The sequence below is a fragment of the Aulonocara sp. 'chitande type north' Nkhata Bay genome, linkage group LG4 (assembly GCF_057382095.1).
Source record: "Aulonocara sp. 'chitande type north' Nkhata Bay isolate Kocher_YH1m ecotype deep benthic linkage group LG4, A_spYH_male_GT1.1, whole genome shotgun sequence".
Lineage (NCBI taxonomy): Eukaryota > Metazoa > Chordata > Actinopteri > Cichliformes > Cichlidae > Aulonocara > Aulonocara sp. 'chitande type north' Nkhata Bay.
This window is the reverse complement of record NC_141347.1, coordinates 23,671,927-23,688,482: the sequence shown is the minus strand read 5'-3', so window position 1 is coordinate 23,688,482 and position 16,556 is coordinate 23,671,927. Positions and strand designations below refer to the sequence as shown.

General features: G+C 41.9%; 1 protein-coding gene across 2 annotated transcripts; it reads left to right on the top strand.

Annotated features, from left to right (window-relative positions):
* The first annotated feature begins 1,809 nt into the window (after positions 1-1,809).
* srlb (sarcalumenin b) lies at positions 1,810-15,679 on the top strand. Of its 2 annotated transcripts, XM_086289260.1 has the most exons (7): positions 1,810-1,934; positions 9,945-10,040; positions 10,269-10,364; positions 11,098-11,133; positions 12,114-12,230; positions 12,479-12,712; positions 12,808-15,679. In XM_086289260.1, exons 1-7 carry the CDS (start codon positions 1,877-1,879, stop codon positions 13,617-13,619), a joined length of 1,449 nt encoding a protein of 482 aa, XP_086145386.1. In that variant the 5' UTR covers positions 1,810-1,876; the 3' UTR covers positions 13,620-15,679. The 2 variants fall into 2 exon arrangements, with proteins under 2 accessions (XP_086145386.1, XP_086145387.1); XM_086289261.1 differs by lacking the exon at positions 11,098-11,133.
* The last annotated feature ends 877 nt before the right edge of the window (positions 15,680-16,556 follow it).

Genomic DNA, 16,556 nt, shown 5'->3' with positions numbered 1-16,556 from the left:
ATCAGGAAAACAAAACAAGAGCACATGCAGTAGTTTTACTCACAAGCCCTTGAGTAGCCAGTGGCAAAGCTGGACAATGTGCTAGTGAAGGAAACAATGAAGGAGTGCTGCAGCAGCTGGCAGCAACCAAAAACCCTCTTGAGAGATGTCAAGAGACATCTGCAGACATCTGGGTTCCTCTATGCTCCATCAAAAACTCCAAGGACAGCCCCCTGGTCAATAACTTTAGCCAGCGTACACAAATATCTCTCAGTCCACTCACATTATGAAGCCCGTTAAAAAACACTAGAACCACCAAAGTGGGTCATTTTGGCCCTTTTGCATTTTAAAAATCACATAACTCTGTTAAAATTTTAAAAAATTGTCTTTTCCTAAAAATCGGATCACAGTATTCATCAAATAGTGAATCTTGGGGTGTGTGGGATTGAAAAGCCCATTGTTCATCAGTGCTGTTGGTTTCAGTCATTGTGCAAATGTACTGTTTATAAGTTTGGGGAAACCTGCAGTCAGCTGAGACTGAAGAAGTCACCTGGATGAGTGATGAAATGTTTCCAGATTAACAGAATCAACTTTTTGGGAAACCATAGCCCCCAACTACTCCCCAGCACCAGTGAACTATCTGAGGATTAATGCTGTTTTCCGCTCTAAAATGAACACGCTGTAATGTTTGGACATGCTTCCCGAGTCATTTGGAAAAGGCATGCTTGGGTAAGAAACTTCTGCCATATTTGGGGATTAATTTACAGTGGAGATGTTGATTCCTGAGGAATTGTGAGATTATGTTCGCCACACTACATCTGCCTGAGTGTGATAAAGCAGTAATCCGCCCAGCCTTTAGCTGTGCCAGGGATTCAAGTCTGACTCAGGGGTCCTCATGCTTCCGACATACCCTCTCTGCAGCTCTCTCATCCCCTCACACTCTCTTTTGGTGATTACTTTAACCAATACGGCAGCCAAGTAAGTCTTCCTTACCAGAGTAAGAGTCTGACAGTTCCCTTCAATGCTTCAGTGCAGCACATTTAAGCCTACTAAATCTAGAAATTCATGGAGATGGGTTAGTAAAGCTGTTACAGTCATTATTTTCTTTTGTTTCAAATTTGATAATGCTTTAGTTAAATAAGAGGAAGACAGTCTCTTTAGACACAGCTGTACTATTCATTCAAATTGCAGCAAATACTCCAGCTCTTGGCTGACACAGCTTTGTTATTTGGTTTAGACAAGCAAACTGCAGTTCCTTAATTAGTGAACTTCCTGGGAGAGGTGCTAGTCTCGTAATTATGGTGTTTTGGTCGGATCATAGCAGAGCAGCACCTATATTTTTTCCCTGTTTGCAGCTTTTGTGCTGAGCAATGCTAACTAACTAACAGATAAGAGATTCCTGTTGCTCTATTAATCAAGTACTCACCAAGAAAAGGAATGCATAGGTCCCAGTTTGAGCTACTTCAATGCATTTGGCATTTATCCACTATGAGAATAATTAGAAAAAAGAAGAATTATATTACTTAATATCTGTGAAAATCTTATTCACATAAAAAATGTGGCTATTTCAAGTCTCTGGCATTAATTATGTGATATATATTGTTAGTGAGGAGTTGAGTGAATTTGCTATGGAGGATAGAGCCAACTCTTGTGCACTTATGACGAGGCCTGAGCTGCAGCCTCCCGCTAAAAAGAAGAAGAAAGAGTCAGCTGCTTGCACATGTAGAGTCCCTGTGGCACGATAGACTCCTGTAACACCTCGAGCACACACAGATCTCAGCCCCTCCACCAGCTGGCCATCTCTGTATCCCACCTCTTCTCTCTCTCTGTGCACTTTAACCTTCCTGCCTTGGTATATATAGTCTGTGTGACTATCAGAGTTCTCCTGGCAGCCATCATGAAGGGTGCAGTCTCGATCTGTTTCCTCTCTCTGCTGCTTTTGCAGGCCACAGCAGGTAAGATTCAGAAGCAATTTGGTAAAACTTGCTGTTTTAGGTGAGCTGGTGCACCGTGGGCGTGAGAAATGTTTGTGTACAAGTACTGCTGATGATTGAAATGGTGATGTGGCATAAGTTTAGAAGCAGGGTTAATGAATGGTTAATAAATAGCACCATATTTGACTGCTTTGTCAGCTTGATACTTCAATGGTTCCTCAAAGATTCAGAGGATGGCCAGAAATGGCCTGTCATATTATTGAAAACAGGCTGTCCTGTAGGTTTTTGTGTCTATTGTAGGGTCAGTTTGGCCACAAATGGCACTGGCTTTTAGAGGCAGAGTACAGCACCACCCAAGGATAAGGATAGACAGACAGAAATGTTACCCCAGCCTTTCTTTACCACCAGGCTAAACTATTTAAATCTGTCCCAGTTTATAGTTAAAAAGCTGGCACGTGTTACAGAGTTGTGGATTTACCTGTCTCTTTCTAATGCTCTTCATTATTAAATCAAATGTTTCATGGCATACTGGAACAGCCGTCACTTTTCATGTATGAACAAATCGCGTTTGGGCGAGTTTCTGAAGTTCGGGATTATTCAAAGCCGTTCGGCCTCCACTGTGGACTGACAGCATGTCAGCTGTCCTAATGCACGGCACCAGCTGATGGAAAGTCTTAGTCTAACCAAGGAGACGGGAACGGCCACGTGGGAGCCTGAATGGACGCTGAGCTTTTTCTGCACGCGCTAATTCGGTCTGTTTGCTTCATTCTTCGGTTTCACCTGCTACAGTCTGAAGAATGACAACCATAACACCAAAACAACATACATCCTAACTATATCAAAGGGCACCCATGGAGCTGAATGTCACAGCGAGCTGATCACCCATAACTGCGCCCAGATTACCCATTCTAAAAATGCGGACTGGTCTCTGGGGCTGGACTAGCGCGGGTATTGTTACCCTTGTCTGTCACCCCTGTCCGTCCTTGGGGTGGCGTTCAGCTCCACAGCCGGGACCCAGGCCTCCATATTCCAAGCTGCTGTCAGGTGTCTAAGATTGGATGGGCTCCTGAAACCCAACCCCAAATCCCCCCCTCCCTACAGCTCCTCCCTCCCTCCTCTAGACCCTCTACCCTCCCCATCCCTCCTGAATCGTCACCCCTCCCAGTTCCATGCTTCCCTTTAGACACACTGCACAGCTGCTGCACTGTCACAATCACAATTTATTCCCAGCAGTTGGCCTTTTAGGGACATGCATTCTCCAGGCTGGAGGGGCCGGGCCGTGGCTTGCAGCTCAAGCTTTCGAAGAGCCCTTTTTTGCAGGCTCGTGCAGATGTCTTACGGTGGCCCCCTGTCTGTGAATATTTTCCACAGGCATACTGTGTATTGATTTTTGCTGCAGAGCTAAAAAGGACTTTATGTTGAAATACCCCCAGGGTATGGCAACACTGAGTCATGAACTCTTTTTGTCTCGGTGTGTAATTATGGTGTTTTTATTTGGTTCAGTCAACTCTCAGGAATTCCACTGAACTCTACAGGATGGACACGAAGGTGTAACCGCCCTCGAAAGCAATGTGGTGTTAATATGCTATCATTTTATCACAGGCTGCCTAGCATACAGATTTATTAATCCACCAGAAAATCTTATATCCTTTTTAAAAAAAAATACACCTGAAGGCTGCATCAGGGCTGACATATTAACACAGAAACTGATCATGTCAAATCTTATGGAAAAAGCCTAAAGCGGCTGATTGCATGGCCAGCATTGATCGCCTTAGCTGATTGATTGGAGTATCCACATTTTGATATAAAGCAAGAACACCAAATGATGCAAGTCATCTTTTAAGCTTAGATATCACTCGGCTGATGTGCAGCAATGTGAACATCTTATAAACCAACAGTAATTTTTTTCTCACCTGACATTAACATGCAGTCATTAAAAAGCTAAAACTTTTCACGAGCTATGTTTTTGGCGGCGTAAACAAGCTGCTGGAAGTTGCAGGTTTCTTATGTGGATGTGACACTGCTCAGTGTTGGCATGTACTGAGAAACATAGGCTCTGTAGGCAGAGAATGTTTTGTGTGAATGGCTACGATTGACCATTCAAGGACTACAATTGTGTTTGTTACATTATAGCAAACTTTTGGGTAAACTGTGAAGAGGCTTAAAATTTCACTTTACTATCTAAAGTACCTTGAGATTGGTAAAATTGTAGTGAATTAAAACAGCCGCTGGTGCAAATGTAGAAAGATTACTTGTCTAACAGGCAGCGCTCAGAACTTGAGAGTCAGCAAAAAGGACAAAAGTGCTATGTGTAGAATATTTCTGCCCACATTAAATAAGCACTAACAGTTCTTCAGCCGTTTTGGTCCTTCAGACTATTTCTTCACACTGCTGTGTTTATAGTTGGTGGCAATACTATCCATCCTCACTCAGTAAAAATATCTTTGGCCTCCTCACTTTGCAGAGGGGAGACACTGAAAGTTAAAGGAGCACGGTCTCCATGTGATTCTCCTCTAATGGCACGCAGGACATCCCTAGGCTGGACGTAGTGCAAGGGACACGCCAGTCATACTCGGTGACTTTATTACACACGCTTCCTTAAGACGAGCCGCGCAGCCCCAAGGGCACCTGACGTCCTTTCCTGGCTCTAAAACAGGCGAGCAGGGACTGAGGCATCAGATCAACACTTCAGCGTAAAGCGCCTTTGCCCTCGAACCTTTCTTTGAGCCTGTCCCTACCCTTGATGCAACCCCCCCGGTACTGTTTGGTGGCTTGTTCATTATTGTATGACATAGTAAAACTAATGAAAAAAAAAGAAAAGCAATAACAGTGATAATTGCTAAGTGATAAACACTCAATTCCATTACTTGTTATATTTTCAGAAATTTAATTAGCGCATACAAGCAAAGCCACGCATTTGTAGCACATTTAAATTTACATGCATCATGCTTTTCACTTGGCTAGCCTGTGTACTACACAGTCAGTTTGTAGGGTGAGGATATCTCTAAAGTCTCCAAACTGACTAACAGTCAAAACCTTAAAATAGGCAGCAGTCATTTTGCCACCCCTCCTCTGTCCATCTTCTGACCCATTGTAGGGCTATTTTTGACTGTGTGGGAGTACGAGCTGCAAGCAGTGCCACCTGTTGCCATCTGTGGTATCTTCTCACCACACCCTGCACAGCTGTGCTCTCGCACCTCTGACCCTCACCGAAGGAGGAAACCGGCATCCTTATAGGCTGGCAGCAGGCTTATTTTCACATTCATCTGCTTTGGTTTAAGTATGTTTCCTGCCTTTCTGAAATGGGCACTAGTGAGAAAGTAGTTTTGCTTAATTGCATTCATGAATTTTAAATGAGAGCGGAGGCACTTTACAAGCCATTGGTCATGTAAACATTTTTTCTTTCTCTTTAAATTTGACTCGAATCATTGCTTCTCGGTGGATCTTTCTGGTGGAAACATTCTGCCTTCAGATTAGGGCTGCTTGTGCAGGATAAATCCTTTAATTGGGGTTTCCAGGGCTGCTACCCTCATCATGTTCACTTTAATTCAATTTACTTCGACTGTGCTGTAAGCATAATATGATCCTGGGGGTTCCACAGTTATACAGATGGTCATTATATACAGGCACATATCAGCACGCACACAATCTCAACAAAGTGATTCTTTGCCCTCAATAAACATGAAGCTATAATTTTGAGTGAAATACGGACTGATGTATTAAAGGTTTATTTATTCAGATAATCAGTCATGAAGGAAAATATGCTTGATATACATTGAAAGCATAGCAGTTACATTTTATCTGTTCAGATTCCATTAAATTGAATATTTTACACTGTACTTATGGAAGAAAATTACATGGAACATTTACATGTAATCAAATTACTTAAAATCAGCATTTTGGGCATAAATATTTATTGAGTGTTTGGAAAAGACCACAACATATATCAGGATAATCAGAGCATAGATTAAAGATGGATTAAATTTATCTTCTTTAGTCAAAAGAAATTAACCTTGTGGGTTAATGTAATTAAATAGGAAAGCGAAGCATATTTCAGGCTGGTTTCCAATGGCTGGTAGGTCATAAGAGATCTGCCTATAATTGCCGCAGTGGACGGCTTAGATGTTCAGCGGGATGTACCGACGCCACCAGAATGTTTCTCCAAACTGTGGTGCGGTTGTGTGGCAACGAGCTCAGCGAGGACAGGGTTCAGCTCCCCTGCCACCTTCAGGGTTAATTTTGAGCACTGATGCAAGGCCCACTGTCCACGGGCAACATTACCTCTCTGATCTTTGCGGAGCTCTGTCCTAATTAGGGATCGACTGGATTGGAAGGTGTTAACAAGTTCACAGCCGCTAAGGCCCTCTCGAGGAGCTAGCGTTAAAAGACGTGACTTCTCTGAGTGATGAGTCAAGTTACAGAGGCTTTAGCAATCCCTGTAGTACTGCAGTGATGGCGTGTGGAAGAGATGGGATCTGGTCATCGACAGCCACTTTAGTCCTCAAGTGGAATCACCCTCTCTGCCCTCTGGTGGGTTTCATCAGAGGGCACATCCCCTCTATTTTGCAATATGATCACATTCTATTCAAAACTTGTAACCTGCTCAGATAACCGGAGCAATGTGGCTCAGATTCAAATGCAACCAAGCGGTCATGGATCACAAACAGATGACATCACTTAGTGGTGTTCTAAAGGTCACATGAACAAAAGCAGCTTTGCGCAGGCTGTAGTTGTTGTCAGAGCTAAATCCGATTTATTATAAAGTCGCTGTGGAAAAAAAGTTGCAGAAGGTTTGATGTAATTTGTCTTTAACATGTTTAACATGTGTTCGAATAAACACTTCTTCCCTAAATGCTTGCATTTTTCCAAACTGCCAAACCCAATGAAACAGTGCTCCTTTCGCCTCTATGTGTTTAGTGCATATGTGCACTATATATTATTAAACTTGGCAGAATCAAAAATGAAGAAGTGTATTATATACATGCAAAACACAGTGGTTACGCCGAGCAATATTTTCTTTACTTTCCTGAAATGCAAACAAATAAAATAACCAAACTAAACTAAGATAAAAGTAATGAGCATATAAAAGTAAATAAAATAAAACAGTACTCTCTGTACAAAAGGGTAAAGTGTTGTCACAACATAGGAAGTCACATGAGTTCACATTACTGCATCTCTGCTTTCATTGTGTTAATCCACTAGAATAAAGACAGGGCACACTTGCCATTAGGAGTTCACACGCAAGAAATGAATGTAATTTTTTATTGTATGGGCTGATTAAGGAAGGCTTTCTGCCTGATACTATGTAGCCACATACAATATATGGGTTAGCAGTGTTGCTCGTACCCTCCTTTTATTCTGGCTACTAACCTTTTGGTTTCTCTTGTTCTTGCGTCGTGCCGGCAGAAACATTACACAGGCTTATTTTTAGCAGGTTGACTCGGTGAGAATCAGCACTGTGTCACTGCCTCCACGCAGCAAAGGAGAAACCTTTCGGGTTTCAGTTAAAGCCCCAGAGATTTGTAATTTCGGGGGTCTTTTGTGGTCGTTTATTGTTTTTGTATGTGCACATACTGAAATGCTCCAATTGGATTTCTGTGATCAGAAAATGCGGGCTGCATTTTTCATGAATGAGAAACATTTATATTGAACTCAGTTCATTTCAGTGAAAGAGTCGATTTACAAGCCTCGAGGCTCATAAATATAAACATAAGTTTGCTTGAGGCTTGTAAACAAACAGGCCTTCGGATGATTTTACTTGTCATTTGATGCAGCGTTGGATTCATCCAAAGCGACGTGCCATTCTGACGCTTGGCCAGAAACACTAGAAGTCATTCACCACATGGCCGGTGGCTTTACTCGAGGCTGTGGCGCAGGATGCTGCAGCAGCACTGCCCTCTGAGGGGGTGATGTTTATCAGATGTTTAAAAGAACATCTGATATGTGACTTTGCTCTGCAGTTTTGGTTTTGACATTTTAAAAAGGAGGCATTTTTAAATATTATTTCTGAAAGAAAGCTTTCTGTTTGAGAGAACATTGCTGATGAATATGGTCTATGGTGACACCAGAGAGATGGAGGAACTATAGTTGAGTTTTTCAAAGAATATTTAAGTCACCTTCTGATTTTTACTCACTCCACCCACAACTTACAGCCAATCAACTTTCTCAAAAAGTGTGTCAGTATCTGTGAGAAATGCCACTTATTTCACAATAACAGACGGACTGAGAGGATCTTACATTATTCAACACTGTACATGAAATGATGTGTCTGCAGTTCTAGTCTGGAAGTTTTTCTACCTTCCCATTTGAGCACCTCTGCTCTACCCCCAGTCACTTTTTCAGGAGCATTACATAAATGCCAGGATACGATTATTTCTTCACAGACACCAGCTGAGATCAGAGGGTTGTGCCGCCAGCGACTGAACCAACTTTTCATTCTTTTTCTGATCCTCTGTGCAAGTGGTGTTAGTTTTATATAACTGCAATAAAATTGTGTATTTTTACTGAGAAAGTCAGGTAAAGTGCAGGCGATTATATGAGCTTATATTCATTTTTCTCTGTGCTGCTTAAAACATTTTGAACTTATCAGCGCCAGTAAACTGAATTTGCTGGCAGAAGGTATGCATGTAATTGGTTTAAGAACAAGATCAATATTCTGTGCTTTCCACAGTCTTATTTACAACTAAATGACTGCAGTTAATAATTCAACAGGTGCTCCTATATCAGAGTCAATCTTCCACACTCTTAAATACCTTTAAAATTCTTCAACAGTTCTGTTAAGGGGGTGTCTGGTAGCTTGGATGCTCAGACCCATAAGCTCCCAGGGCATGGAAGTGTGAACCAGGAAGACTTCCCAATTGCTGCTATATATATATCTTGTGGCAGGTTGGCGTGTGGGAGGCGTTGTGGAAGGGGTCTGTACTGAGGCCTGGGCACACAAGGACAGGCCTCACAGCCTGATGAGCCTGTGATTGGTGGATAAATATAGATGAGAAAAGACAGAGGATTGCACACCATTGTCTCATGTATATTATTGTTGGGAACACTCAGTCCGGCTTTGAGTTCTCCTCCTCGTCTGTTACGAAACCGGGGAAGTCCCTCTCTCTGTCAGTCTGCCTTATCTTTCCTGTTGTTATATAGCCCGCGCTGATGCCAAACACATGTCTTTGTTTATTTTCAGCATTTGCTTTCTAAATTAAGACCTGATTGTACTAAGAGCTGTGATCTAAGTAATCCGACATGTTCAAAAGTGGACATGACTGGTGAGCAAATATTTTCTCTTGGTCATTCTTTCTCTCTTACACACACGCTCATACACGGACATGAAACAAGCTTATAGCTCAGTTAAAATGTGTATATTGACATGCAGGACCTACATCTGAATGTAAATGCTAACTTAGCAACTATATTCCATTTAAAGGGGGGTTGGTTAGAATGTCAATACCTTAGATGGGCTACTATTTAGTTCACTTAACCAACAGTTGGTGTGTCAGTTGAGAGCTTCTACTACATCAAAAAATATTTGCCCTCAATGAATAGTCATGCAAAAAAATGTAATCTAAAAAGGGAATATTTAGATACTAATAACTACAAATCGAAAGTGTTTAGTTGGTGGATTGTGCGGGGGGAGTTTAGGTGCTTTAATTTCCTAACTTGACTTGTTAAAATCTGAAAATACAGCAAAAATCATTGAATTGCTGATTTTATTTTTTTTTTGTTTTCTTCCATATAATGCCTTTATACAAGGCTCACATTAAAACATTTTATTTATTTGCATCCACTACAAAATCAGTCAAGTCTTTCTTTTCACTGATCTTTGGCCAGACAGACCGTCATGTAATAGCAAAGCTTTAATAAACATGGCATGGCACCTGTCAACAAACCCAGTGTCTGCTTCTTTATTAAACTGCCGTTGAACAAATCAGACCTCCCATGTTTATTTTCTTAAAATATCAAGCTGGCCATTTAAGGCATACGCTGAGGTCTTGAAACAAACTGAATTTGCTGCTGATGTTTGTGATGTTTCTGCAGAAGAAGAAGAAGATGTTACCTCCGTCCTTAGAGACAGATCTCACATCGATGAGACGCTGCGGCTTGCAATGGAGGAAAAAGCAGGAGACTATGCAGGTGAGGATTGAAGGTGAAAGAGGCATGTTACAAATCTGACTGCTTTAATTTTCTTAATTTTTTTCCACCTGATTTCCCTTTAACACTTTTGGGGGAGCAAACTAAATATGACAAGTCAATAGGATTTTTATGCTATTTAAAACAAACAGTGTATCCAAAGAAAACACTGTTTACCTTATTTACCTTACTAACATCCTTTTGATCATCTCTGGTCTCCTTTTTCTTCAGCGGCTCTGGAGAGGTTGCGGAAGATCTACCATACGTCCATCAAGCCGATGGAGCAGGCCTACAAGTACAACGAACTGAGGCAGCACGAGATCTCAGGTATCACCGAGCTCACCGGCTGCAGCTTCACTTTGCTTCACTTTCTCCTGTTGGTGTGGAGTTTTCTGTTTGAGTTGCTTTAGTAACTGATTTGTTGACTTGTTTGCAAAAACACAGCATCTTTACACCTCCAACTGATGCATTAACAGCAATATGTTCTCCTTTGGAAATTACCTGTAGCCTCTCTTTATATCAGGTTTAAGGGTGGGATTATAAAAGTAAGAAGGGTAGTGTCTTTTTTTACCCCTTCTGTTAAACATTGCACTGTTCCCTGTTTCTTTACAGTGGACTCAACACTCCAAGCTGTACACTGAACTGCCCAGAAAACCCCACTTTCCTACAATGAAATAAAGTTATCGCCCTCTTGTGGCTTTTCAGGCCTGCATGCAAAAAAAAAAAAAAATCAACTTCTATTTTCAATGCATATGTGCGTTTTAAAGATGGGAGTAAATCCCCCCCCCCCCCATCACCTGACTACACGGGCATGTCCTCCATCTGTTTACAGACATGTTTGACACTTCGCAGGTCAAATATGGGATTAGACTCCAGCCTGGATCTCCCACCTGTTTATGTACATTTTTACTTTATCCCTCCATGTTGCTTGTAGAAACATCACTCCCTCACTGAGCTTTCCTCCACCTCCTGTTTCCCTTCACTTCTCTATACTCCACCCTCTCCTGTCTTCCACTCATCCCCATCCCCTCCACTCCCTCTTCCACCCCTCATCTAACAGCCTACCCGGGAAGAACCCTGGGGGACTCAGCCACAGGTGGGTGTGGCCAGAGCTTACCTGTGCATGGCAGTGCCTGCAGTGCTCGGCCCTTTCTTTTCAACCCCTTATTTGTCTTCATACATTTGCCCTGAGTGGGTTGCAAAATTTCAAGCACGTTTCACTTTGGACGACACTCGATATGACTGAGGTGTAGTCAAAAGTGATCCATGGGTGAAAGCTTCATTTTACGGAGAGTGAATAAAAAGAGAAGTAAAAACACTCTTAACATACTTTAAGTGTGATAATGTTTAAATTGCACATTATTTAAACTTTTTTAAAAATGACTTACCATTACTTTGTAAAAACAATATATATATATTTATATAAATGGGGTTGCATGTGCAGCTTTGGTTTTAACAAAGGATACAGAGGTTTGAGGAGGGGACACTGGTGGGAGAGGGTGGTCAGTGTTCAGCTAGGAGTGAACTGGTTTACTTTTTCACTTTATTTTTTAATATTATTATTTTTTATCATTTTAAATTCCAGTAGCACCAGGAGTGATGCTTAATGTCTGCTTTTTTGTTTATTCTTTCTCCTTTCCCTTTTTTAATGCTATTTTTCCATCAGTCAGTTGCATTGTAGTACATTGCACCCAGCCACCCAAACACCATGTCCACTCACAACAGCTACGAGACACACAGCTTGTGCTAGACCCGTCGAGTCTCTTTGTCAGAGTATAAAACTTTATCGTGTGTCATGAGATTATGGCTGCTGCATTTTAATGAATTTCCTTTATGCTATTAAACACCCTAACAGCTTTACAACATGTTTCTGTCCTTCCTTCTTAAGTCTTGTAAAATGTGCCCTGTGCTCTGGATTGGCAGTGCTGTTCAGATGTGCTCTTCAGTGAAAAAAATAAATAAACAGATATGCAGGGAGACCTTTCGGATAGATGGTTGATTAGATGACTGGCTAGATGATGATTTCACCACACTGCTGATAATTTAATCAGTGTTGTTTCTTCTTGCCCTAAACAGATGGAGAGATTACCTCCAAGCCCATGGTGCTATTCCTGGGACCGTGGAGTGTAGGAAAGTCCTCCATGATCAATTACCTCCTGGGCTTGCATGACCACCCCTATCAGCTCTACACAGGTACCATAAAGATGTTATTTTTTATTTTGTAAATTAGCAGTAAATAACGTTAAGTTCTGAAATCCAGCGCTGATGGGGGGAAAAAAGGCAAGGTGAAAAGTGAAGTTGTTGCTAAATCTACATCAGATGGGGAGTTGACTGGAGAACTGGGTGCTTTACATCTTACTGAGGTTCAGTGTGTTTTCCCATCTGCTTCTCCTCCACAATGCTAATCTCTTCCTCTCTTCCTCTGTGATGTCCTTCTGCAGGAGCTGAGCCTACTACCTCTGAATTTACAGTTATTATGCACGGGGAAAAGATCCGCTCTGTTGAGGGTATCGTTATGGCGGCTGACAGCTCGCGCTCCTTCTCTCCCCTGGAGAAGTTTGGTCAAAACTTTCTTGAAAAGCTGATTGGTATTGAGATGCCCCACAAGCTTTTGGAGCGTGTGACGTTCGTAGATACACCGGGAATTATTGAGAACCGGAAACAGCAGGAAAGAGGTAAACTCAAGAAGCTCGCTCTCAGGTTTTGATTTTCAGATACCACAAATCAACTGCGTATAGCTCTTTATGACCTGTGCTTTTCTCCCATTTAGGCTATCCTTTCAATGATGTCTGTCAGTGGTTCATTGACCGTGCTGACCTGATCTTTGTCGTGTTTGACCCCACCAAGCTGGATGTTGGTCTGGAGCTAGAGATGCTCTTCAGGCAGTTGAAGGGTCGTGAGTCACAGATTCGCATCATCCTGAACAAGGCTGACAACCTGGCCACCCAGGACTTAATGAGAGTTTACGGAGCGCTCTTCTGGAGCTTAGCTCCCCTCATCAATGTCACTGAGCCTCCCCGTGTCTATGTCAGTTCCTTCTGGCCATATGACTATGCACCTGACACCAGCCGGGAGCTCTTCAAGCGAGAGGAGATCTCTCTTCTGGAGGATCTCAATCAGGTGATCGAAAACCGCATGGAGAATAAGATTGCCTTCATCCGCCAGCACGGTATCCGTGTACGCATCCACGGCTTGCTGGTAGACCGCTACGTCCAGACCTTTAAAGAGAAGATGAGCTTCTTCAGTGATCCCGAGTTAGTCTTCCAGGAAATTGTAGATGACCCAGACAAGTTTTACATTTTCAAATCCATCCTAGCCAAGACCAACGTCAGCAAATTTGACCTGCCCAACCGCGACGCTTACCGTGACTTCTTTGGCATCAACCCTATCACCAACTTCAAGCCTCTGTCAGCTCAGTGCTCCTACATCGGAGGCTGTCTGCTTGATAAGATTGAGAAGGCAATCACCACTGAGTTGCCTGCCCTTCTGAGCAGCATTAACTCTGGCAAGCAGCCTGGCCTGTCCTCCTGCGAGGCCACCGGCTGTGGTGAGAAGCCAAAGAATCGTTACCGAAAGAACTGAGGAACACAAAATACTCTAAAGGTAGAAAGGAGAAGGTGAAGGTGAAGAGAAAGGGTCTGGTCGATGCCAACCCTGCTTTTTGTCAGAACGCTTGTATCACTAATGGAGACAGAGGCGAGAAGATGCTTTTTTCTTTCCTTTTTTTTTTCTCAGGAGTTTAAGGGGAGGTGCATTTAATGTCCGTAGGATTGAAAGAGATAGCGGGAGGGGTCATCGATAAAGGCAGCTTAAGGATACAAGTGCTGAAGAAATGAGAACATGCCTCTCTCCCTTGCACAACCACTCTGGACTGTCTGGGACTTTGGGATTGGGAAATCAATGATGTGAATAAAAGAGGAAATGGGAAAGATTAAATGAGAAGGAATAAAAAGTTTAAATCCTGAACAAAAAAAGTCAAATACCAGCTCCCTTGTATGTGAATAAAGGAAAAAAGTGGAAACAGAAATGTGTGTTGGACAACTTGTGAGAATTGCATTGCAGCAGGTTAATTCCACGCGCTTCAGGAAGCTGTTTTTGAAGTAGCCCCTTGTGTGGGTGCCACACAGAGCTAGACATCCAAACCTTTGCTTTTGAATTAGATTAACACTGCATGTTCGACATCACAAAAGGTGCATGCATTTTCTCTCTGACACAAGCAATAGTCCCTTGTGTTACTGACACCTGCAACACATGTGGCTGTTTTTTTGTTTTGGTTATTTTTCCTCGTAATTTTGTATGCTCGCCAGTCTTGGTTGTTGACAACCTCTGAGAATAGCAGGGGTCAGGGATCAAAGGTCAGAGTCTTCAGTGCAGAGTGGGTGTGTTTACTCTGCTTGTAACTGTTGTTACTCTTTCTTTGTTTTTTGTTTTTTTTTGTTTGAGTCTATAAATTTGCTTTCAGCAGAATTTAAATGCTGTGTTAGCGTTTATTTTCCCCTCAGTGATAAGCTTCTCAGCCCTTTCTTTTAAGTGATCATAAAAAAATAACATATGAATGAGGCTCTAATATATATATATATATATTAGAGAGAGAGATATTTACACACACACACGCACACACACCTCTGCTGCAAAATTTTGAAAAGTGCTGCCAAAGTGTGGTCGATCTTTGCAGATTTCCCAGCTTGCAAAAAAAAGAAAATAAAAAAATGTGAGATGGAGGTAAAGGAGGACTCATGAGTTGACCCCTGACCTCTATGGAGAGAAGGAAAGCAGAAGGTAGCTTTTACCGCAAGTTCCTGTGTACTGTGCCTCAATAGATGTCCTAAACACACTTGGACAGTCTGGGCATTGAACAATGGATATTTTGCTTGTTGGCTTCAGCTTTGTGGAGTCTCTGCACACCTTAGCATGTTATTTCTTTTTCTTTGGCTTTATAAGTTGTAAAAGACAAAAGATCAAATGTGTTAGGGTTAGCAGCTTCTGACAGAGCCAGGCTCGTTGCTTCCAGTGTGGGTGCTGAGCTGATTCAGTATATTTTTCCAAATTTTTTACAAGAGTGCTTCATACACAAAGCCCTAAATCGTAAAGAACAGGTAGGTGGTTCTAAGCTAACCCAACAAAAAACTAAAGTTGACTCATGGCCAAGCGCACTTCCTGTTTCCTCCACGTGTCCTGCCTCACTAACACCCCTGCTGCTTTTCCCAACTAAACTCTGAAGCATGATTCAAAAGAATATAGCAAACATAACCTCCAAATAAGCTTAACTTTGATTAACTTTTTAGTTTGAGTGTAAGTGCTGCACAGGGTGTTTAGTATGTTTACACTGCAGATTCAGAACATGGCCACTAGAGAGAGCTGTGTAAAAAGAGGAAAGAAAATGCAGACCACTGGCAAAAGTTTATAGTGGGATTGATCGCTCAGGCTTCGTAACATTAGGTGCTTGCATTTTATTTATTTTTTTGTGTACTTGAGTGTAATTTATCTTCATTTACCTGTGAATTAGATATTGAATGGATGTGCATCCCATTAAAGTAGTTGTTGATTCACTTTTTTTTCCTTTTTAAAAAAAAAATTTAAGTTAATCTTGGCCTAATTTTTGCAAGCTTGACCATCAAGAATAAAGATTTCTGATGGACCAAGCAGTGAAACTTTGTGGTTATTCAAATAAAATGATCAATCTTTGGACTCAAACAAGAAAATTTGCTGAGATTACATCTTGGACTTGCACATTTCCTGTTTCTCCATCTTGTCTCCATACATTTGTCTGTATAACGTCTCGCTCTGTTCCTTTTGTCTCTCTTACACCAACATCTGAACAGGTCTGATCTCCCACTTTTTGAAAGCATGCTTTTTGTGTTCCACAGCTGCAATGCACCAACAGTTTGTCGTGACTGTGGGAGTGAGGGGGGGGGGGGGGGGGGGGGGGGGCATGTATGTGAGTGTGTCTGTGGATGTGTGTGTGTGATGTAAATTGCCTCAAGTTTTGACACATGCACCAAAATCCCCCTTTATACAGTCATATGAACCCACGTGAGCTTCTCTGTGAGTGAACTCCAACTCTTCTGCGAGCGTTGAAATATTCTCAGAAGATTAAAACTTATACAGTGGTTTATGAATAAATCAAGAGAATTCCAGCTCACCACTTTAAAATCACAGTAAATGTTCTTATTCTCCCAATTAAAGACAGAGTTTTGTTTGTTCCCATGCACGAAGGTGGAATGCAAGAAGGTAGCGCGGTTCCCTCTGGGGGTGCTTTCAAAATACAGCGAAGCTCCTTGCTGACTACAGAGGCCAGCTGCTTAATATTTCTGTCAGGCTGCTGAATAAATAAATAATAGAACATTAAACCTGCAGGTTCTTCATTCAGTTTGGCTGCACACTCTGTAGCCTTCATTTCTCATAGTCTGCCTTAAATGAAGTATTCAGAATTAGATATCAGTGCTCCTATTCTGCTGTTTATTTGAAGATACTCTGTATATATCCAGGTGTCTTCTAATTAAGACTTCTTCTACTCTC